Below are 23653 nucleotides of genomic sequence, written 5' to 3' on the forward strand. Positions count from 1 at the left end.
TTATATATTCTTAAAAATTAAATCCAAAAATCGATTTCAAAAATAGATTTATTAAGGGGTCCGCATTCTAACAGCATCTATTACTAATTAACTAATCATATTTCCCACTTCCGCCACCACTGCACCACTCCATTCTTGGTGACAGAAAATAAGTAAGAAATCACCCACCTTTCCGTAGTGAGAGGAACAATTAAACTAATTCATTAGGCCTATAAATTGAGATCCTCTGTCTTAAACATCCATGTCTTCCTTTGCTCATTCATGGCCTCCATTTTCTCTAGCCCATGGTTCTCCTTTCCTTTCAGGTCCTAAGCTTCCTAAACTTCTACCCCCCTTTTCCACTATATGAGGTCACTATACATCCCACCTCTTTCAATGAAGCATCTTATCCTGTGGTGCAGCTTTACCACTGTAAAGATGTTCAATCTCTCTCTAAAGTAAGGGAACTTTGTCTAGTTCTCCCAAACACTTCAAAAAGACATGGGTTCTTCTCAAGCTGGAGAATTCTCTAGCAAAGAGCTTGATGCCATTGTGAATTCGCCTGAAAAGCAGGCGGGAAGGCCTGATTCGGTGCACCGTGTACTCGACTATGTTGAGCCACCGGGCTTGGTGGCTGAGCTCAAGGGCTCGATCACAGGTGCCATCTTTGGGCCTAGTTGGGGTAGGCTTGGACCGAGATGGTTCGTTAGGGGGCTGAGGCAGCTCTTCCCTGTACTAAGTTGGGGGAGAGAATATGATCTTGGAAAGTTTAAGTGCGATTTAATGGCGGGTTTGACGCTTGCTAGCCTGTGTATTCCTCAGGTACTTCTCTCTCCCTCTCTGGGGTCTGCTTGGTTTGTTGAAAATTTAAAGAGTAAACTGTTTCATCTCTTTTTGAATTTCTTTTGCCCTCTCTCTCTCTCTCCTGCTAACTTGTTCAATATCTTGCAGAGCATAGGCTATGCTAATTTGGCAGGACTGGATCCTCAATATGGACTCTGTAAGTTTTGTCCTTGTATTTCTTAATCTATCTTCTAACCTCTAAAGATAGGTTCTTTATCCTCTAAATAGCATGAAAATAAGAGCTTTCCTTTTCAATTGTTAATGATAAGTTTGCTTTTACTGTTTATCTCTCTAATAAAAACAGCAACTATAAAATTTGCAATATATTAATAAATAATACTCATTGGACTAGATTTTATTAAACAACAAAGATCCCATGTTTTCTCCTTGTTAGTAACAATCAAATTGATAAAGTAATTTATGGTTTAGTGTTAATCATGTGTTAATCTGTTCATGTGGTTATATGGGTTGTGTTCAAATCAGATACCAGCTTCGTGCCGCCACTGATCTATGCAGCAATGGGAAGCTCAAGAGAAATTGCGATCGGTCCAGTGGCCATTGTCTCTCTCTTACTATCCGCCATGATTCGAAAAACAATAGACCCCTTAAAGGATCCAATTGGTTACAGAAAGATGGTTTTCACCTCTACCTTCTTTGCTGGTATTTTTCAAGCAGCATTTGGGCTATTCAGGTAAATCTCCTCCAAATTTAGAGCACCTCCAATTTAATTTGGCTTGATCAATGAAATCATTGATATCTACATTTTGGGGTAATTGCATTTGATTTCTTTCTTTTCTATATATTTTTTAGGTTGGGGTTTCTGATAGACTTTCTATCACATGCTGCCATTGTTGGGTTCATGGGTGGTGCGGCTATAGTGATTGGACTCCAACAATTGAAGGCATTGCTTGGGATTGCTCACTTCACAAACAAGACTGATGTGATCTCTGTGATGAAGGCTGTTTGGGCCTATGTTGATCATGCTGCAGTCTCTCTCTCCTTTTTATAAGTTCTAATAATCTATCTCAATAAACTGGATTATCTTTCTATCAATCATGGGCTTGAAGTTTCTGATATCTATCCAAATGAGTTGGGTTTTCAGCAAATCATCATTTCATCTTTCACTAGGTTTACCAAAATTGCGGATTACATATGAGTAACACTAGTCAGATATGAGATAATAACTTTCTCCATTTTCCTTTCCCCTGAAACATTGATGAAAATGCAATTAGGCAGGGATACATTAGTACTGAGCGGCATTCAGTTGCTAGTGACTCGGACTTGCCCTATGGGTGGCACCGAGTAGAGGTGAGTTCAATAGCAACTCGCTCCACCCTCATAAATGTACTAACAAATAAAAAAAGAAAAATGTAAAAAAATTGGAAAGCACCGCTATATTTGTTAGAAATTAGGTTTTAGATGATTTTGGTAGTTTTTAAGATGATTTGAAAACTTTCTTTTTTCTCTTTTCTTAATTTTTTCTAAAATATTCAAAATCTAAATAAATTTTTTTAATAATCAATTCATAGATTTTAAAAGACGCGTCAATCTACACCGTCCAAATCATTAGGTCCAGGTCGGGCCCTTGACCCAACCCGTTGCCAACCCTATCGATAAGTAACTTTAGTTGCTAATACTTGTTGCTCTGTTTTTATACTGGTACCAGTGGCATCCATACAATTTTCTAATTGGGAGCTTCTTCCTAATCCTCATGCTAGCTGCAAGATACATTGTAAGTATATGGCCAAACCATTCTTCTATTTAAATTTTGCAGGGTGCGCAAAACAAATCAAATCAGAGTGATAAGTGCTCATGAAATTTACAGGGGCGGAAAAAGAAGAAACTCTTTTGGATACCTGCAATTGCTCCCCTGGTTTCTGTTATTATTTCAACTCTTGTAGTATTCTTGACCCGGGCCGACAAGCATGGAGTTAATACTGTGAGTAAAAAACAAATGGAAAAGTATGCAGAGAGAAACCATTTATTTTTTGTACAACGAGGTCACATTCACTCATATCGCTTCGATTTCAAATTGGGTGGATATAAGAGTGTCATTGTGAAGACTCAAAATTAAAAAGTAAATAAATAAACTTTCGAACTTTATGACTAGTCCAAACAATCCAATTTGACATCAAATGAGTATGAGCTATTGTCACCTCCTTATAAGAAATGCAAGTGGTATCATTGTATACATCCCAAAACAAATTCTCCCTGTTTTTCTCTATCTCTATTGAAGCAATGAACTTGGAATGGTATTATTGAAGGGGTTGTGTTTAACTTGGATATTTGTTTTGTAATGGTAGGTAAAGCATATAAAAGGTGGCATAAACCCTAGCTCAGCAAAGCAATTGGTATTCACTGGGGATCATACCGGAGAAGCTGTAAAAATTGGCTTGATTTCAGCTTTGGTTGCACTCACTGTAAGTCCCCTGTATCCTTAAATACTTTCTCCTCCATACTTATTATTCCTCTAGTTTCCATCTTGTTGGTTAGCTCTTTGATGACTACATTTCTTAATAATCAATGAACAAGTGGTATAACTTGCGGAGATTCAAGCTTAGTAGCAGCCAGCAATACATCATATCAAGAGTTTCAATGCTCCTGCGGGTATTAAAGTCCAAAAAATAGTGCATCTTATAAGAAGTTATCTGGACCGTTTATTTTCAAGATTTTCAAGTGTTTTTTGATTTGCTCGATCAGTACCACTTTTTTAAAATTTAAAACTAAAAATAAAAAAAGGGTAACATTCCGTACTGAACCTTACTTCCTCATCTTATTTCATGTTAGACCTCCTTTCCATTTTTTTTTCAAGTGGCATAAAAAAATCCCTAAAGATTTCACCATACCCCTTCATATCTTATTTTCCTCATTTATTCACTTTTGACTATAAAAATTAGTCCTAACAGACATTTTTACACCATTTCAACCTAATATAAAAAAGAGAGAGATAGGGAGCCCTCAACGTGGAATTGAGGGGTTGAAAAGGCAAAAAATATAATAAATTTTTTTTTTTATATGTTTTTGGGTTAAAAGATATAATAGGGTGGGAGATATAATGGGATGGGTTAAAAAAGTTTTTGAAATGTTTTTAAGACATTTTTGAAACGTTTTTTGGTTGAAATGGTATAAAAAAATTTGTTGGGGCTAATTTTTATGGTCAAAAGTGAATAAATAAGGTAGCTAAGAGATGATGGGATATAGTGAAATCTTTAAAGATTTTTTTATGTCGTTTAAAAAATAAAAAAATGGAAAAAAGGTCTACCATAAAATAAGATGGAGAATCAGGGTTTTGTATGATATTTTCTTTAGAAAAAATTTTTAAAGCCATCATAAAGTTTTCGACGCTGAAATGACATCTCTAAGTAAATTTTATAGGTGTGCCTTACTTCTATAGTATACGGAGGCCACCTTATACAAACCTCAGCCTTTCATAAGAGCTAAAAGGGTCATATTATTATTTCCCTAATTCCATGAATCTAACACACAAGGACCCCAAAATCCAACACATGTAAATTTCTTTTGTGCCAAAAGATTTCATGCTCATGAGGGAGGATATTGTCCACTTACTCCTTGGGCAAACCAGATCTCGGAGTATATCTTTGGGCCCCAAATTTGGAGATGTAACCTCCTCAACCCATCTGCTATATTCAATAAATTTTTTTCCAAGTTGCATTGTCCATAGGCTTGGATCTAGATTGAATGGAAACCATCCAATTTTTTATGGGTGAGATTTCAGTGCTAGGAAACTCAAAAATCAAAAGTTTGTATATTGATTTTTTAGGTCGTTGCCAAAAGTTCTGATAATAATAATTATTTTTTTCAAGTTTATCTTCTGCTCAAAGGAGTAAGTGCAAATGCTCCCCCCGGAGCATACTATAGGTACTCTTCCTTTATTATCGAGGGAATTAAGTGCTTAGGTCTTTTGCAGTGTTTTAAAAAACGCCGAGTCGAACCGGACTCGCCCTGCTCGACTCGGAAATTGTGAAAAGGGGACCGGATCGTCTAAAAAATCGGAAATCGTCCGGTTCTAGAGAGAACCGGACGATTCTGTACAGTGAATCGCCGATTTACTGTACGGATTCGGCAAGTCCGAACAGTGAATCGGCGAGTCCGTACGGTTTTTTTTTTTTTTTTTTTTTTTTTTTTTTTTTTTTTTTTTTTTTTTTTTTTTTTTTTTTTTTGTAATCCATGATAGATTTTTTTGTAATACTTGATCAATTTTTTTGTAATCCATGATCGAATTGTTTTTGTTTTTTTGTAATCCATGATCGAATCTTTTGGTTTTTTGTAACCCATAATAGAATTTTTTGTAATCCATGATCGAAATGTTTGTTTTCTTTTCTTGTAATCCATGATCGATTTTTTTGTTTTTTTTTTTTTTTTTGTAACCCATGATAGAATTTTTTGTAATCCATGATCGAATGTTTTGTAATACATGATCGAAATGTTTGTTTTTTTTTTGTAATCCATGATCGAAATGTTTGTTTTTTTTTTTGTAATCCATGATTGAATTTTTTGTTTTTTGCTTTTTTTGTAACCCATGATAGAGTTTTTTGTAAGCCATGATTGAATTTTTTGTAATCCATGATCGAACTGTTTTTTTCTTTTTTTGTAATCCACGATTGAATTTTTTGTTTTTTTTGTTTGTTTTTTTTTGTTTGTTTTTTTTTGTTTGTTTTTTTTGTAATCCATGATCGAATTTTATGTAGTCCATGATCGAATTTTATGTAATCCATGATCGAATTTTATGTAATCCATGATTGAATTTTTTGAAAATTTGTGATTTTTTTTTTTTAATCCATGATCGAATTTTTTTTTGTAATCCATGATAGAATTTTTTGAAAATTTGTGATTTTTTTTTTAATCCATGATCGATTTTTTTGAAAATTTGTTTTTTTTTTTTTAATCCATATTATTCAAAGAGAAAATGAGAGAGATGATGATTCTGAGGCCACCCTATCCCAGCCATATTATTCACATATCGAGTCCCAACAGCAACAGTGTAGGGATGAGCACGAAATACTGTAAATTAAATGCTGAATGGCGGTTCATGCAGGGAAAGAACATATCAATTTTCGCATATTTATTCAAAAACATGAAAATTCTTAATGGGGTACCCTCATTTTTTATTGAATTCCTAAAAAATAATATTTATAATGAATTTTAATAATTTTTTCGAATTTTTTTTAAGCTTTATTCTGACCGATTCACCCGATTCTCGATCAGGATCGCCGATTCACCGATCCGGATCGGTTTTTTGGAAGCTCGATCCGGGTCACCGATCCGTTTTTTAAACCATTGGTCTTTTGGCAAATGGATGCGTACGGACACAACAGTATATATTCGCATTACATAAGGACATGGTTTTCTTCCAAGCATATCTACTTTTTCTATTCTAATAAAGTTGAATGGGTAAGTCTCATTAACTAGGAGCATCTCTCTAAGATAATAGAGAGTTAATTTTACGAGCAATAATAGAATAAGACTATTTATCTTTATTAAAAAAAATAGAATAAGACCATTTATCTTTATTACAAAGAAGTTTATCTATAGAGCAAATTTTTTATGCTTCTCCTACTGCATAAAACTTATATACTTCCTCTTATCCAACTGTCCATTTTGAATGGACAGTTGAGATGGCCCCAATTATAGTGTCACGTATGTGCATTGTTTTTTATTTTTATTTTTTTTGATATAAAATATTTTGATACCAAAATTTGGGCGTCCACTCTTCCCTTAAACTCGCACTTGTAAAAAATATAAAAAAATATTGCCAATAAAATAAAATGGTCAAAATACTTATGAAAGTTTCGAGAGATATTTTGATCATTATATTTTATCAAAAAATTTATTTTAATAATTTTTTTAGATGCGCCTCAATGAGATGATGGGACATACCAAATTTTATATACTCTGAGACCTCAATGATGATGGGACGTACCAAATTTTATATCTTCTGAGACGTCAGATCTAGATCAAATGGTCAGTAGCTCACTTGCTCTAAATTGGACAGCTAGATGGGGAGAAGCATATATCTTCTATGTAATAGGGGGAGTATAAAAACCTTTCACTTATCAATAATCTTTGGATTTCAAAATCAGATAGTTGGGATGTGCTATTGACTAAACTCAAAATTCAAAAAAAAGTTTCTTGATCTTTGCAATGCATCTTAATATTTCTTATTTGACATCTGAAGGTTTAAAGTGGTTATGAACTCCTTGTAATTAAGAAAAATGATCTTATAGGATATGACAATTCCTAATTTTATAGGTTTTGTAAGGGCACCATTCCGTGTGGTTTAATTATTGAAATAAGATTAGAGATTGTATGCATTGAGACTCTTACCTTTGCAATGCAAATGTCATAAAATCCCCAAGCTGGACGACCTTAATCTGACCTAAATCAAATGCTTGTCATTCCTCAGCACAAAATTTGATGAGAATTTTCCCAGATACCAATGGTCACTTTTGTACACCCTTAGTTGCTTGATTTCATAGCTGACATCTATGGATGGGATGATTGTGTCACATGTTTTTGTACAAAAAAAAAAACATGTTTATTATATGCTTTTCCTTGTACCCCTACCGTCAAATTCTACAATTGTGGTCTTCTTGTGCTCGTGATCTTTGCATAACAAGGAAATGGACTAACTGTATACAATCCCAATAAATTGAGTACAGTCTCATTTGCTGATTAGTTTCCAAAATACAAACTATATTTCGAACCAAAAAAAGGCTAGAAACTTATTATTAGTAATGCCAGCCTATACCATGGTCATTAGTGTGGGATGGTTAATCCTCCTAGTTCCCTAGTGGCTCACTCTTATGTGGGATGGTTAATGCTCCTAGTGAGCACAGCCACTACAAGTTCCCTAGCGGGCATAGTATGTTACCCACTTTTCCCTGTTGTTTATGTTTGATTGAGTAAAATTTGACAATTGAGAAAAGAACGCGTCCATCCATAGGAGAAAACTGTACATGTACTCCATCAAACAAAATGCTTAGGAAACTTTAATCAATCTAACCTTTTGAAATCCACTTTGAAATCAACTAATGTTTTTGAGGTTGATTGCTTGATAGATTGACGATGATATGTCCCCAAAATTTAAGCTCTCATTATATAATATTTCGGAGTGAGAGAAACCAAAAAAACAATAATAAACAAATAATTGCATTAATGTTTCAGGAGGCCATCGCTGTTGGCAGATCATTTGCATCATTTAAAGGTTATAACCTTGATGGCAATAAGGAGATGATAGCCATGGGTTTCATGAATACTATCGGATCCTTTACTTCCTGCTATGTGGCCACAGGTACCCCCCGATGACATTGGTCTCTCAGTTTTGAAGCACTCTCTATCACCCCCCTCCTCCCCCATATATATATATATGATTTTATGCAACCCTTGTATAGTAATATGATATAAAAACTTTAAAAACCCATCTTATGGCCATTTGTTTGATCCAAATTTTGAAATATACACTCTTTTCATTCTAATGAACAATCACAAAAAAAAAAAAAAAATTGAAAACACAACATAAAAAGTATTTTTTTAGCCCAATTAATATAGGCTGTTGATTTTGGTGAGATGTTTAGATCTAGGCTTTAGAAGGATTTTTTTATTTCCAATTTTTTTGGATAGCTTTATTATCATTAGATGAACAATGTTAATAAAAAAAATAAATGATTTTAAATTTATAAAAGCTATGATCTTGAAATTCACAAAATGAATGGTCTAGTGTTCATTTTGTGAATAGAAAAAAATGATTTGTTTTTGGAGGGGACATATATATATATATATATATATATATATATGATCCTATAGGACCCTCCCCCACCCATGTGTCAAGGACTTGAAAAAAACATCATTAAAGTTGACACGGATCTCTAAAAAAATTATCACATGGGTGTGGGATTTGATTTTTTTAGAGATCCGTGCCAACTTTTAATAGTAATCTTTTGAGGTCCTACGCACATGGATAAGAGAGGGTCTTATATGATCATTTTTTTTTTCTTCTCTCTCTCTATATATATATATATTTATTTATTTTGACTTATAAAGACCTTATTCACATTCTGGATCTGATTGTAGAACCAATCGGATCTAGACCCATATCCTACGGGTAGTATTCACTTGTTTGAAAAGGGCACGGTTACTATGCGGATCTGCCTGTACAGTAATTTGCGCCTCCTACCATCCAATTTTGTTGGACGAAAAAATTTGATGCTGGGTGGCGCAAGTTATACGTGGGCGATCACACATGAACTTTTCTCTGAGTTGGGGTGTTTGCCCAAGGAAGCAAAGTTAAAATTTAGGAGTATTTGCCCATGGTAGCAAGTGAAAATCTGGGAGTTTTCGCCCACAGTTCATATCTCGAATACACATTATACCATAAAATCCATATATTAACATGCACGACGCCTATATCCAATATATTGATGTCGGTTAATAATTAAACAAATATTATTTTAATTCAATAGAGTTGGTTTTGATTTATGAGACACCATTTATATATCAAACAAATATTTATAAATAATAATCTAGTAACATACTATGATCTATAACTTCAATATGTTTATATTTGGTAGTGATTTATGAAAACTACTTACATATTCAATGGATATCCATAAATAAATTTACGAATCAATCGAATATCCAAAAATAAGTTAACAGATCAATCAAGTTGAATATCCAAAAATAAGGTCACACATCAATCGTGATTAGCTTTCTGATCAACTTTTTCTCTCCTTTAGCTTTGATCTTTTAACCCCCATATTCCAACCCTTTATAGAATTTCTCTCTTTTATCTTGGATCTTTTAACCCACATATTCCAACTCTCCATAGAATTTCTCTCCTTTTAATGGTATTGTTCCACAAAGAAAAAACTTAAATATATGAGTCTCACTAACTAATTGCATTCCTTTTAATGTTATTGCTCCAAAAAAGAAAAACATAAATGATTTAAATGGGTGAGTCTCATTAACTCTAAATTGGATTGAATGACAATAAAATTTTGTAGTAGTTTTACTGAGCAAGAACTTCAGATAAAAATAAATAAATAATGAGAATAAGGATATAAGGAAAAAACTGATGTAACTCAGTTATAGGGAACTATAAAAGATTACATCCATACCGTAATACTTATGTGGTCCAATTCTTCCTATATATATATATATATATATATATATATTGTTTTTTTTCAATTTTGCCTTAAAGTTTAATTTTTGCAACATGGTTTGCTTTTTTATTTTATTTTATTGTAATTTTTTTGATTTGTAGAGCTGTCCGATATGTTGGAGGTATATTATTGGTAAGTATAATGTTCCAAACATCGGATTGACCTAAATTTCACTTTTGCCTTTTGTGACATAAGTAATATTAGACGCTCTATACTTTTAAAATTTTTTTAAGTTTCAAGCAGTCAAATATTTGTGAAACGGGATTATAAGAGGTACGATTTCTGTAACATGGGTGAGCCATCCAATTTTGGAAGATATTTGATATTTGGAAAATCAAACTGATACCTATTATACCTCCAAGACAATTCAGATGTCTGTACCCAAAACAATTTAAAAATAAAATAAAAAAGCAGTCTCGGAAAATCGAAAAAAAAGAAGAAAACATAGAAAAGAAGTAGGTTGTAAAATATAAAAAGAATTGGACTTTTCCAAATAACTAATATAAAAATATACCTTGGTTGCCTCCAAAATCTTATATTTATAATATTTTTCTATTGATGAAATATTTCTACAATAATTTGATAGCACCACAATATATTTGACTAATTGTATACCATAGCTCTATAACTTATGGATGAGTAGTCATAACGAAAAGATGAATAATCGAGTAATCACTACAAAAGTACGAAGGAATCCGCTTTGATAGTAAAATTTATGTTTGGGTAACAAGTCAAAATATAACGATGAAGGAATAAGAAACACATTCACCAAAATATCTTAGGCTCATGAGGAAAGATACTATCCATTTACTCCTTGGGGCAAAACCTAATTTAGGAGTACTTTAAGAATCCCAAAATTTAGGGACTCTTCAACCCAACCCATATGCTCTATTTAGAATACCAAATTGCATTCTTTATGGGGTTGCAAATAATACTTTAAGATTGGAGAGAAAGCATCCAACTTTTGAACAGTGAGATCACTAGAAAACTCAAAATTCATAATTTGTTCTTATAAATATAATCATCCAAGGCAGCTGTAAAAATTTTAGATAAAAAATATTTTTCCAAGCTAGTATTCTGCCTGAGGGAGTAAGTATACAATATACTCTTACAGGAGCATAGTATGCACGCTCATCATAATAAATGGCTAGACGAATCTCCCCTCTTTTGACCACATAATATATCCACTGCTTTTGTTGATTCCCTCCTACATCCATCACTTTCTGTTTTCTTAAGAGAATTGTTCCGGCACATTTAGATCTCAATTGGATCCTAGGATGAGAATTGTTTACCCAAATTAGGGTCATACAAATACTCCTAGTTAAGGTGTTTCTTTGCTTGAGGGAACAAATTACAAATATACATTTTTCAAAAAAATTATTTTAATTTTAATTTTTTAAATTTTAACCTAAAAGTTACATAAGAAGAATATTATGTAAACCAATAGACCAATAGGCTTACATCGTAGTATAAGACACGCGGTCCGTTGCACTCTAAGTTTTCCAAATCCAGATTCCGATTCGAAAGGTATATATAACATTTGGATATGATCGGATCCAAAATGTTTGGGTCTTAATTCGGATCTACAAGCTATCCATCGGATCTCTATCCAGATCAGTTCTACAATTTGATCCATGATGGGGATTAGGTTTTTAAATTTAAATTAGCCTCTGGGGATCAGGTCTTTAAAAGTTAAAAATACGTATTATTTTAATAATTGAATAGTAATCCAGATCCAAATTTTAGATCCAGATCCAAATTTTGAATCCATACAATCCGAGTAGGATCGAAAATTCTGGATCGGGTAAATTTGAGCCCTAATCTTCATGATCAACATGTAGACACTTAAAAGGTGCACATACATCTTTTAGTGGTTCAGATTGAACCATGTTCATCCTCGGGCTAATAACGAATCTCATTTTTATTTTTATTTTTTTAGAAACTGTATTAATATGAAATTTCGGTTTTAGAGTAATTTTTATAAGTAAGATTGATTAAAATTAGTAAAAAAATATTTGAATAAAACTTATTGACCAAAATATTTATTTATTTATATTTATTGACCAAAATATTTATTTATATTTATATTTATTAACCAAAATAAATATAAATAATTATTTTTATATTTATATTTATTGAATAAAATATTTATACTTATTTATATTTATATATTTATTGACCAAAATATTTTAGTAATTTTTTATTTAAAATATTTGTTAGTCATTTTTATTTATTTATATTTATAAAAATACACCTACACACTAAAATTCAGATAAGTATCTTATTTAAATAAAAATAAAAAATAAAAAATAAAATATGAGACTGATTTTCGGCCATTGAATATAAACATACGAGATCTCAACCATTGAAAAGGTGCTTGTGCAACCCTTCCACCCCGTCTCCACATGTTGTGGACATGATACTTTTCTAAGAATATATGCCTGCCATTTTCGGTGAGCTTAAACCACTCAAAAGCTCAAAATCAAAATGTTTAGAATTATTTATTTTTCAAGTCAAAGATGTGAAAACTTTGAACAAGTTCTACCTATGTTTTTTGGAGATCTACTTAAATTCTCGTGGTTCGTTTGATTTACAAAAGTTATTCTCAATGCATAAAATATCTATACTTGTGCATTTTAAACTTTGTAACATCTATACGAAACTGATTTACTTAGGATGTCTATAATTGGATCTTCAACTTCATGCTTGCCATGTGCACACAAGTACAAGATAATCACAATCAGTGTTCGAATAATCGAAGGGGCTTCCAAAACCGGCCAAGGGAGCCGGGTCCGAGTAACCAGTAAATTGGCTGACCTAATCGGGCATATCCCGGTCAGTCCAAAATGTATTAAAAAATACAAAAAAGTCTAAAAAAATAGGAAAACTATATTTAGAGAATAATTAAACAAGCACATCCAAATGAAATTGAAGAGTAGTGCAAGCTATAAATTTAAAAAAATCAATTTGTGTCCAAGAGTATTTTCAATTTTTTTTTAAAAAGATAAAAATATAAAAATGAGTATTCATGGCCAAAACATTTTCCAATCTTTACCAAAATGATAAAAAGAAATTAAAAAATACATTACAAACAAATCACTTATTTTATGGGATTTTATATATTATTTTTTATTTTGAAAATACCCAGTCGAACCACCACAACCGGATCGGTCAGTGGCCGGTTCCAGTTTGACCTGCCAGTTCTGAGTTAGACCGGCAGAGTTTGCACCGATCACAATGGTCTCTCTCTCGCACGCAAGTTCAACATAATTACAATGGCCTCCCTCTCTCTGAAAGCAAATTATAACTATGATTTCTTGTATGAATTTTGCAGGCTCTTTTTCTCGCACGGCTGTTAATTTTAGTGCAGGATGCCAAACAGCAGTGTCCAATGTAGTGATGTCTATTACAGTTCTATTGGCACTACAGCTTCTCACTCATCTCCTCTACTTCACACCAATGGCTATCCTCGCATCCATTATCCTTTCATCTTTACCTGGACTCATCGATTTAAAGGAGGCGTACTCTATATGGGAGGTCGACAAACTAGACTTTCTGGTCTGCATGGGCACGTTCTTCGGGGTTTTGTTCGCATCGGTTGAAATCGGCCTCATAGTCGCGGTATCAGGAAACAAAATCAATGAAAATAATCTCTAATTACTTATGTGATTGTCTACAAAGAGACTATTTGTCTTTTATATGTGGAGGTCACAATTATTCATGTCATTTAAATTTCAAAATTGGTGGATGTAAAATGTCATTAAATAGACTCAAATTTTGAAAAAAAATTCTTGAACTGTGTAACTCACCCCAAGCCATCTAATAAGAATGATTGTGACATCTATGTACAAAAGATAAATTGTCGCTTTGTAGACAATCCCATTTCTAAATTTGTCTTGTTTTAGTTTATTTATCTTTATTCATGTATGGATCTTTGATGGTTTCGAAGAAGATGGGTAACGTTCAATCTTAATTTAATCTTCCGCTTTTTTTTTTCCTTCTTTTATTTTTTATTTTTTTATTTTTTTAATTTTTTCTCTCTCAGGTTTCTATCTCTTTGTTGAAGATCGTATTGCACATTGGCCGGCCAAGCATTAGTAAACTTGGAAGGGTCCCCGGGACTGATATTTATTGTAGTATTGAACAATACTCTCATGTTGAAAGTGTGCCGGGTGTTTTGATCGCAAGAGTTGATTCAGCTTTAATATGTTTCTTCAATGCAGGCTGCATTCGAGATAGGTTTGGATCTTTAATATATTTGCATTTGAGCTACGCTGCATTAGTATGGTGTATATAAATCCAAATAGTATGAAATTTGGAGATTAAACTCTTTTAATCAAAGCCAACCTAATAAAAATATTAAAAAATAATTCACATAAAATAAATTAACCAAAATACCCTTTGAACTTTTCAGGAGTAGTTTAGTCAATTTAATTTATATTATTTATTTTTTTGATTTTTTTATTAGATTCGACTATTCTTGAATAATAGATGCTCCAAATTTCAAGTAATTTGGATTTGTAGAAAAAAACTTAAAATTCAATTACGAAATACACTTGTGATCATTGAATCGGTTCAGATTCAATCTGAGCCGTTGGGCTTATATTGTTCCATGAGCCCATGGGCTAACAGAAGTTTTTTTCTATACACACGCCTAAAATTTCAAGTGATTTGGAGTTGTAAAAAAAAAGTTAAATTCAAACACTACCGGACATCCGTGATCGTCAGATCGGCCTAAATTCAATCTGAACCATTGGGCTCATTTTTTTCCTCTGAGCTAGTGAGCTCACCCAAGCTTTTTCCACACACACACACATACACACACACACACACACACATATATATATATATATATATATATTGTCATTGTAATACAGTGAAATCATACTTTTAGAAAAGGGTGTGGTTTCTATATGGTTGCAACCTTAAACAATCCAATTAAAGAGCACCTTTAAATTGTATCGTAATATGTAATTTTGGTGTAAGGAATTCTTAAGATTATCTGAAAATCCATTTTCATATCTAATTATAAGATTTAAAACTAAAAAAATAGTTAAAATCAATTAGATCTATAAACTTATGAAAATCTTGAAAATGGACGGTCTAGATAATGTGTTGTAAGATGCACTCTTTTTGGAACTCAATATATATATATTTTTAATATTCATTATCTCGATGTCGAGATGATCAATTAGAGGGTTTTTCAACATTAAAATAACCTTTTTTTGATAGATTTTTGAGGTGCATCTTTACTTCTACATTTTAAGGTTGCAACCTTATATAAACTTTTTCCTTTAGAAAATCATGTTTGTGGCATTTGTTTGAGCTTAAATTCTGCGCACACACTCTCTTCATCTTAGCAGTCAATCAAAGAAAAAGTATATTCAATTTGCACTGTAGATATTATTAAAATGAGCCCCCTTAATAATGAATCTTGACCATTCATTTGATGAATTTCAATATCTAGACCTTTATGAATTCAAAATTATTATTATTATTTAATAATATTAATCTAATGATAATAAAGCTATCTAAAAAATTTAGAAAGGAAAAAGATCCTTCCAAGGCCTAAATCCTTCACCTAAATGAACAACCTTTATTAATTGGACTAAAAAAATACTTTATGAGTGGGGTTTTTAAATTTTATTTTTTTGTGGTTGCTCATTAGAATAAAAAGATCATATATTGAAAAATTAGTATCAAACAAATGACCTTATATATATGTATATGAGATTTCGTTAGTCCAAGAGCTGACATAACAGTACAAACCCAATAACTCAAATTCAATCTAGGCCGATTGGATAGCCACGATATGTTTCATGTTTGAACTTTAGTTTTCTTTATGCAAGTCTAATTTACTCATTTTCTTTTTAATTCTTTATGCACGAGATGGGGAAAATTCTAGATACGTGGCATTGCCAATGATCTATCATCTTTAGGTTTGAGTCCAAGGTTCAACTAGGTGTAAGTAGTTGGAGCTTCAAACCTTGGGTCATGAAGTTATGGAAAGAAGTTTGAGAGAAGTAATGGATCATTAAAAAGTATAAATTTGATATTTATATGCCTGACTTTTGGTTTCAGGATTTTGAGGATGATACATGTTGAAAAGGAAAAGATGAATGATCATATGTTTCAAGCCGTGATAATGGACATGTCCAGTAGGTTTTCCTCTCTCTCTTAAATTGTAATACAAAATTCATCCTCTCTCTTAAATTGTAATGGAGAATTCAAAATAAAACCTACAAGAAATTGAAATTGACTGAGAAGAGACACTGAAACCAATAGGAAAATCCTTTTAATTATATTTGATTTTAATTCTAGGTTTTTATGTTTTTGCTGCTTCTAATGGTGCAGAGGTGATGAACAGTGATACCACGGGTATCCGTGCTCTTGAAGAGCTCCATGACAAACTCAACCGCATGGACATAAAGGTAAAAACCACAATTACCATATCAGGAGATTAAATTACAAAGTTTATGGGCAATTATAGTCTGAAGAATGTAAATAAAGTAGCTTGATAAATGGGAAAAATCTACCTCATAAAAGGAGTAACTTGAAAGCTAATATATTGGATATTTATTTTCCCCAAAGGGAAAAACTTTCCTTATAATAAAAAGTAAAGTTGCACTACAAAACTTGCCAGTTGCACCTCAAGAACTTGGCAGAAAATACAGTTTTGGTGCGAGAAAATCCTTACATTGGTTATTACGACCTTGACAATTATAGAACTGAAAAAATGATAGATTTGACAATAATATATCTTATAATACATTATCTACAATATATATATATATATATATATATATATATATATATATATATATATATATATATATATATATATATATATATATATATATATATATGCTTGCCCTACAGCATAGAAGTTCTATCCTCCCCCTTATCCAACCATCCATTCTGAATTGAGGGTTAAGATTGCTCCAATCACAATGTCACCTTTCTATATTATTTTATTTTAAATTTTTTTTCTATAAACTATTTTGATACTAAATTTTGGATGACGTTTCCTCTATTAAACTCGCACTAGAGAAAAATATAAAAAAATATTTTCAATAAAATAAAATAACCAAAATACCCCTGAAAGATTCAAGAGGTATTTTGGTTATTATATTTTATCGAAAAATTATTTTAAATATTTTTTATAGGTGCGCCCTAATGAAAAGATGGCACGTGCCAAATTTTATATTCATACAATTTTTATAAAAAAATAAAAATAAAATACTTTGAGACATCGGATCTAAGATCAAACGGTGAGTAGCGCTCTTGATAAAAATTTGACGGCTGGATGGTAGGGGGAGGATAGAACTTCTATGCTGTAGGGAAAGCATAGAAACCTTTTTTTTCTCTCTCTCTCTCTCTCTCTCTCTCTATATATATATATATATATATATATATATATATATATATATATATATATATATATATATATATATATATATATATATATATATATGAGCAACGATCCAATGCAACGGTTGTATCGTAGTATAATGTAACAACACTTTTAGAAAACCATGTTTGTGGTGTTTGTATGACCCCAAATTTTGCACACATACTCTCTTTCATCTCATCAATCAATCCCCCCCCCCCCACCAAAAAAAGAGTTCAATTTGAACCCTAGATATGGTCAAAAGGAGTCCCCTCCAAAAACGAATATAGACCATTCATTTTGTGATTTTCAAGGTCTTAGCCTTTGTAAACTCAAAATATTTTTTTTTTTTTTAACATTGTTCATCTAATAATAATAAAGCCAAATGAAAAAATCTTTCTAAGGCCTAGATTTAAGCATCTCACTAAAATAAACGGCCTATGTTAATTGGGCTAAAAAACTACTTTCTAGGTTGTGATTTCAATTTTCTTTTTTTGTGTCTGCTCATTAGAATGAAAATAGTGTATATTTTAAAATTTGGATCAAACATGGTTTTCAAACATGATCAAACATCGTTGTAAGATTATAAATACTATCAGATCACCTAACTCATGATTTGAGCCTGACATGTAACTACGATAATATGACCAAGTATATGACATTTATTGCTTGATCCGAAAAGATTATTGTCTGAGTAAGTATGTTTGCAAATGTCTTGCAGCTTGCACTTGCCAATCCCGGGTGGCAAGTCATTCACAAGTTTAAACTCAGCAAATTTGTGGACAAAGTGGGAGAAGAATGGATTTTCTTTACAGTTGGTGAAGCCTTACTAACATGTTCGGGGTTTAAGCAGCCCATTATATGCTAAATGAACTTGGGGGCAACCCTGAAGACTTACCACTTGTATTTCAATACATGTTGGGACTGTCAATAAATAAATCTTGTGTGCTTTCTGTGCTTAATCCCTCAAGGACTAGTACGTTTTGGATAATTAATCATTTTTTTATATAGAATTAGTATTGATTAAAGGGAAAAGTTTGAACGAGGTCTTATTCTAACACAATCGTTTGTTAAAAATCCATCTTTGAGATTGATTTAAGATTTGGAATACTTGTTTAAGTCGCCATAGCTGTATTTGTGCTTTCTATTCATGTTTTTTGCACCACAAAAAATAGAATAGATATAAGGAAAAATATCTCCATACTCTCTATTTTTAAGTTTCATTTCACAACAGATCCAAAGTCTTAAAAGATATATTGGGGCATAAAAATTATAGATTTTATTTCTTCTAACCCTCTGAGCTAATTTAAACCTCTTTTTTTTTGCCAAATAAATCTAAAAAGACATGCCTTTTTAAAAGTCATCATCCCAAACTTCTAAAGATAGAGAAGGGCTTCATGAAGGTGAGAGGTTACCGGGAGAGATATGTGTTTGGAGAAATACGGGAGGAGAGAGAGAGAGTCAGAAATGCAGGATGAGAGAGAAATAGAGAAATTTGGGATATATAAGTAGAGACAAAGAAATAATTGGGTTTAAAAATAGCATGTCTTACTCACATCCATTAAGGTTAAAAAATAAGTTTAAAGTGGTCAGGGGTTTAGAAGATATTTTTTGAAACATTGGGTTTATCCAGAAATAAAACTTAAAAATATGGGATATGGAGATATTTTCACTAGATATAATGATCAACAATGAATTGAAATGAATGGCGATAAATGGTCTAATTTTTTTTTTTATAATATTTGATTTTTAAGTTTTAAAAATCATATTTTGTCGAAGTTAAAACAGTAGTGATTGCGATCATCACCCTGTAAAAATTTGAACTCAAAAGCAACCTTTAAAATAGATTTTTGAAGGAGACCGCATTTGAACATATTCACGCATTGTGGCTGCGTCCTTGCATCACCTCTCACAAACAGGCCGCATACTTAAATCACATGTATCCATACGTTTACTTTTTTGGAAATTTTTTTCCATGTGAACTAAAATTATTCAAATTCTATAATATATTTTGATAAAATTGTTCAATATTTGTAGACAAGCAATGTGACAAACACAAATTAATAACTTAAAGAAATTGAAATAGGGCCTAGGGGTGGTTAAGTTGGATTCAAACGTAATGCTGGGCTTATGGAACTTGATCAGGAAAAGCAACATTATATAGGGTTTCCAAGGGACTGGGCTAGGGCTGACCAGGGCCTGACCTGTTTCCCTAGATGCCTGGCCCTAACCATGACCACGCTTAAGCAGCCCTTGCGTGGGTCAAACATGGCTGGGGTCGGGCCGGGTAGGACCTAGTGGAAATTTAAAAGAAGAATACAAAAATTGAAAGGGAAAAAAAAAGGTTGGGCTGGTCATAGCCCTTGGCTTAGGCCCAGTCTGGCCCAGCCCCCTGGCCAAGATTTGTTGTATAGGCTTTAGCTTTTCAGGGCTCCCATTGCGAGCCCGAGCTATACGCTCTTTGATCTTTAACCCTTTAGGGAAAGCATTTCATCGGGGTTTCTTTTTAAAGTTGCACCTCAATTCATACCTAAAAATGTAGTTGCAGAGCTGGAAAATTTGCAAATCAACCACTCTATCTTGACGATTACGGATATGGAATATTAATGAATTTTAAGCAGTTCCCAATTCATTAGAAAAAAGCGTTGACGATGATGATGAATACCAATGAATTTTAAAACAAAAAATTAGTCTATCCTAAACACATTGTGTGGCCAGTTCATTTCAAGTATTTATATACCAGGTAGTTCGCAATCGCTGGAGCTCTAAATACCACAATCAGCCAGCGGCAAAAATAAGATTGAAGGGAATCACAGGGGTTTCTGGTTCTGAAATGAGTTATCTAATATTGAAGTGAAACTTTACAATTTCTACGATAACTTTACAATTTCTACGATGCATCTGATCATTAATTTTAGCGGTGCATCTGATCATTGATTTTAGGGGTGAGATTTGACTTGATCCGGATCTGAAATTTGGATTTCGAACTATTTGAATCCGGCTATGGACCAAAAATTTGGATCTAAAATCCAGATCTAGACCCAAAAAGGTCAAAAAACAATCTGGATTGGAGCCGGTTGCAGGTGAATCCGATCTGGATCCAAATCGGAATCCAATTTGGGTTTTTAAATAATAAATTTTTATTTTATATATATGAATTTTTTAAAATACTATATATATAATCCTGATCCTGATCTAGATCCGGATCCGATGTAAATTATTTGGATTTGGATCTGGATCCAAATATCTGGGATAGGATTTGGATCCTAACCGAATCCGATGTATCTTATTTGGATCCGGATCCAGATCTGGTTGGATCCAGATCCAATCCGACCCATTCTCACCCTATGTAATTTGTGTCATCGTAAGGATATTACTTGAAACAAATGATATGAAAATTGCTCTGGTCCGGAATTGCCAGTTCAGCTTGAAATCGATGGGTATCTTAACATATATTCTTGCTCATAATAAAAAATCGGCTTGGTTCAAAGTGACTCCCCTTATTGGAGAATGGGATCAATTAGTTTACGCACCAAGTTATTCTATTAAAGCACGTTTCTACCTATTTTATTTTTTCACTTGTAATAGTTTTTCAAAGTTCAAAATATTATATTTAGTTTATCTAATTGATTTTGAATATCCATTCAATTCTCCCTTCTGTCACAGGTGGTGAGTGATCCACTCGATTCGGGTTTTAGCTCATTGCTTGAAAACCAAAAGCTGTTGCATCAATTGGGCCCAATGTGTCTTGATATAAAAAAATAACAAAAAATGGCGAAGGGGACAAAAAACTGTATAGATAATGGGTGTAGTTCTTGTACCGTGTCAATATTAAATAATCAATGTGTTAATGATTTGGCATAAAATTTAAAAATATCACTTTTTAAATATTGTAACACATTTTAATCTATTAGATTTCACATTTGACAGTTAATATTTCAAGTAAAATTCAAATTTAAATTTTTTTTTTAAAAATAATCATTTTTAGAATAATAAACCGCAAACGTTAGTTGCAGTCACAAGCAATAAATTGGACGGTTATAAGCTCTTAGTTCCACAATTCGTACGGAACAAAATATGAGTTTTATTGGAAATAATAGACGCGCCTCACGTGTGTAATTGGGGTTCTCCTCCCCATTCCCTAGAGATTTACACAAGCATCAGTGCGAAGGAGCTAGAGAGAGAAAGTGAAAGAGATTGTAGAGAGAGAAAGAGAGATGGGTGAGGAGCAGGAGCAGGAGCAGGAGCAGGAGCAGCAGCAGCAAGCAGGGGGCGGTAGCAGAGCAAACCCTATAACTCATGCACAATTCCTCTCTTGGAAACGCCAAAAGGTTTTTATCCTTCTTTTTCTCACTCTTTTCTTTTTATTTTTGCATTATTTTCTTTAGCCCTAGATTCAAAGCCAGGAACAAATCTCTTTAAAAATTTGGGGACCCGTCCAACAAAACTTGATCTTGATTCTCCTGGATTCAAATTTCTCTCGAATTTGGTGCTTATTTATTGGGTATCTTGCAATTCATTGCATTTAGATCATTTGCACAGAGAAATGAACAGAACTTATTAGGTCTTGTTGATTTATTTGAAAATCCTCAGTTTTGAGAGGAGAAATCATTTGATTATTGCTGCTATTTATTCTGCAAGCAATATAACTCATCGATCATGTTGGACGTATACCACAGGATAGTATTCTTCATATTTGCACATTTCGAGGGAATTTGAGTCATTTGCCCTAATACTCTCTCTCTCTCTAAATTGATCATTGTATTCTGGTTTTTTGATCTGTAATGTCATGACTTAAGATTGTGGAAGCGGTTTATGTTTGTTGGCAGGACGCGGATGAAGCGGCCAAGCAAGCAGAGGAAGCAAGAAAACGAGCAGAAGACATTGAGGCAGGGAGAGTTGCCATGAATGGTCGTGAGCTTTTCCTGCGTGAGCCCTGGGTCTTTGACAACACTCGCTACTGATATAATGTTTGTTGTTGCAACTTTCAAATGAATAAGATACATCGATTTCTGATTTCTTAGGATAAATGTCATCATACTGTGCAATGCATCTCTCTCTCTCTCCCACAATTTCAAGCACTCCCTCTCCCTCTGCCTCTCCCTCTCCTTCTCTCTCTCAATCCATTTTCAATCTCTCCTAAATTCTTGGATCTTCACTAAGTTTGTTGAATACATGAACTCCTCTATTTCATGAGAAAGGAAGATGAAGAGAAGGACGATAGCTAATGGAAATTTGAAAACTTTTTTTTTTTTTTAACGGTTAAATTTGAAAACTACTTGGCCATTAAATTTCTTGATGAAATAGTAGGGCGATACCATGTGATACACTATTGCTAGCATCAAATATTTTCGAATTTCAATGTTTCATCATACATTTTTAATCCGAATTTCTGATCTTGTCACGGAGTATCAAACTCCATTTAATTTAATTTAAGGAAAATTATAAGAAATATAACTTAACTTTTCTCAAATTAGAAAAAGGAAAAAGTTTTTATAGAGCTGAGGATCTAAACAATCAAATTAGAGCCCACCTCAAATATTTTACTAGTTGAAGTTGTTTTGATGCTCAAATATCTTCAAATTGATCATCTCTGCATCAAGATATATAGACATCACAAAAAAAAAAAAAGAATTTCAAGATTGGGAAATTGTGCCTTGTAATGTATTTTTGGACTCTCAATTTTCAAAATTTTCAAGTTTTTACTATTTTTAAAGCTTTAAATTTTATAATTAAAAATGAAAATATATTTTAAGACTATCACAAAAATTTCCAATATTGAAATCACATTTCTCAATACTATTTGCAGGTGCGCTTTACTTTGATTGTTTAGAGCTTCGGTTCTATATAAATCATACTCTATAATTATGGAAGTTTAAGTGCCGTAAAACATGTTAAGTTCATCACGGTATCTTAAGTAACTGCGATGCATTGCCTTCACGGTAATACAACTATTGTAAAAGTATGAGTTTAGACTGTGAAGACAATGTATCACATTTACTTAAGGTACTGTGATGAACTTAACATGTTCTACGTCACTTAAAGTGCTATAATTATAGGGTGTGGTTTGTATTGAAGCTCTAAACAATCAAAGTAAAGTGCACCTTTAAATAGTGTTGAGAAATGTGGTTTCAATATTGAAAATCTTTGTGATAGCCTTAAAATATATTTTCATCTTTAATTATAATTTATTTTTAAAAAAAAGTATGGATGAAGTTTAGCCTTCACGGTTGGGAAATTATACAACTATGTATGATTTTTT

The 23653-nt window shown here is 32.6% G+C and overlaps 2 protein-coding genes across 4 annotated transcripts; both read left to right on the forward strand.

Annotated features, from left to right (window-relative positions):
* The first annotated feature begins 241 nt into the window (after nucleotides 1-241).
* LOC18422114 (low affinity sulfate transporter 3) lies at nucleotides 242-18353 on the forward strand. 3 transcript variants are annotated; one of them, XM_088865746.1, is made up of 13 exons: nucleotides 242-801; nucleotides 931-979; nucleotides 1306-1513; nucleotides 1633-2130; nucleotides 2489-2554; nucleotides 2648-2761; nucleotides 3126-3242; nucleotides 8008-8134; nucleotides 13336-13622; nucleotides 14047-14240; nucleotides 16083-16159; nucleotides 16356-16432; nucleotides 18113-18353. In XM_088865746.1, the coding sequence occupies exons 5-13, from the start codon at nucleotides 2534-2536 to the stop codon at nucleotides 18257-18259; spliced, it is 1161 nt and encodes a 386-aa protein (XP_088721872.1). In that variant the 5' UTR covers nucleotides 242-801; nucleotides 931-979; nucleotides 1306-1513; nucleotides 1633-2130; nucleotides 2489-2533; the 3' UTR covers nucleotides 18260-18353. The 3 variants fall into 3 exon arrangements, with proteins under 3 accessions (XP_088721872.1, XP_011621488.1, XP_088721873.1); XM_011623186.3 differs by having other exon boundaries at nucleotides 1633-1810; XM_088865747.1 differs by lacking the exons at nucleotides 8008-8134; nucleotides 13336-13622; nucleotides 14047-14240; ... (1 more) ...; nucleotides 16356-16432; nucleotides 18113-18353 and adding an exon at nucleotides 6692-7154 and having other exon boundaries at nucleotides 1633-1810.
* A 3093-nt stretch (nucleotides 18354-21446) lies between these two features.
* LOC18422107 (zinc finger CCCH domain protein) lies at nucleotides 21447-22421 on the forward strand. Its single transcript, XM_006826928.4, has 2 exons — nucleotides 21447-21722; nucleotides 22221-22421. Exons 1-2 carry the CDS (start codon nucleotides 21609-21611, stop codon nucleotides 22353-22355), a joined length of 249 nt encoding a protein of 82 aa, XP_006826991.1. The 5' UTR covers nucleotides 21447-21608; the 3' UTR covers nucleotides 22356-22421.
* Nucleotides 22422-23653: the final 1232 nt, after the last annotated feature.

This window comes from Amborella trichopoda, chromosome 4 (assembly GCF_054954075.1).
Source record: "Amborella trichopoda isolate Santa Cruz 75 chromosome 4, AtrichopodaSantaCruz75HAP2 v2.0, whole genome shotgun sequence".
NCBI lineage: Eukaryota > Viridiplantae > Streptophyta > Magnoliopsida > Amborellales > Amborellaceae > Amborella > Amborella trichopoda.

Excerpts from the sequence above, each read along its gene's own strand:
- LOC18422107 (XM_006826928.4), top strand. The coding sequence starts at position 21,609 with ATGGGTGAGGAGCAGGAGCAGGAGCAGGAGCAGGAGCAGCAGCAGCAA. Across the intron at positions 21,723-22,220 it reads TCTCTTGGAAACGCCAAAAG|GACGCGGATGAAGCGGCCAA; the intron begins GTTTTTATCCTT and ends GTTTGTTGGCAG.
- LOC18422114 (XM_011623186.3), top strand. The coding sequence starts at position 481 with ATGGGTTCTTCTCAAGCTGGAGAATTCTCTAGCAAAGAGCTTGATGCC. Across the intron at positions 980-1,305 it reads GGATCCTCAATATGGACTCT|ATACCAGCTTCGTGCCGCCA; the intron begins GTAAGTTTTGTC and ends TGTTCAAATCAG. Across the intron at positions 1,514-1,632 it reads GCAGCATTTGGGCTATTCAG|GTTGGGGTTTCTGATAGACT; the intron begins GTAAATCTCCTC and ends TATATTTTTTAG.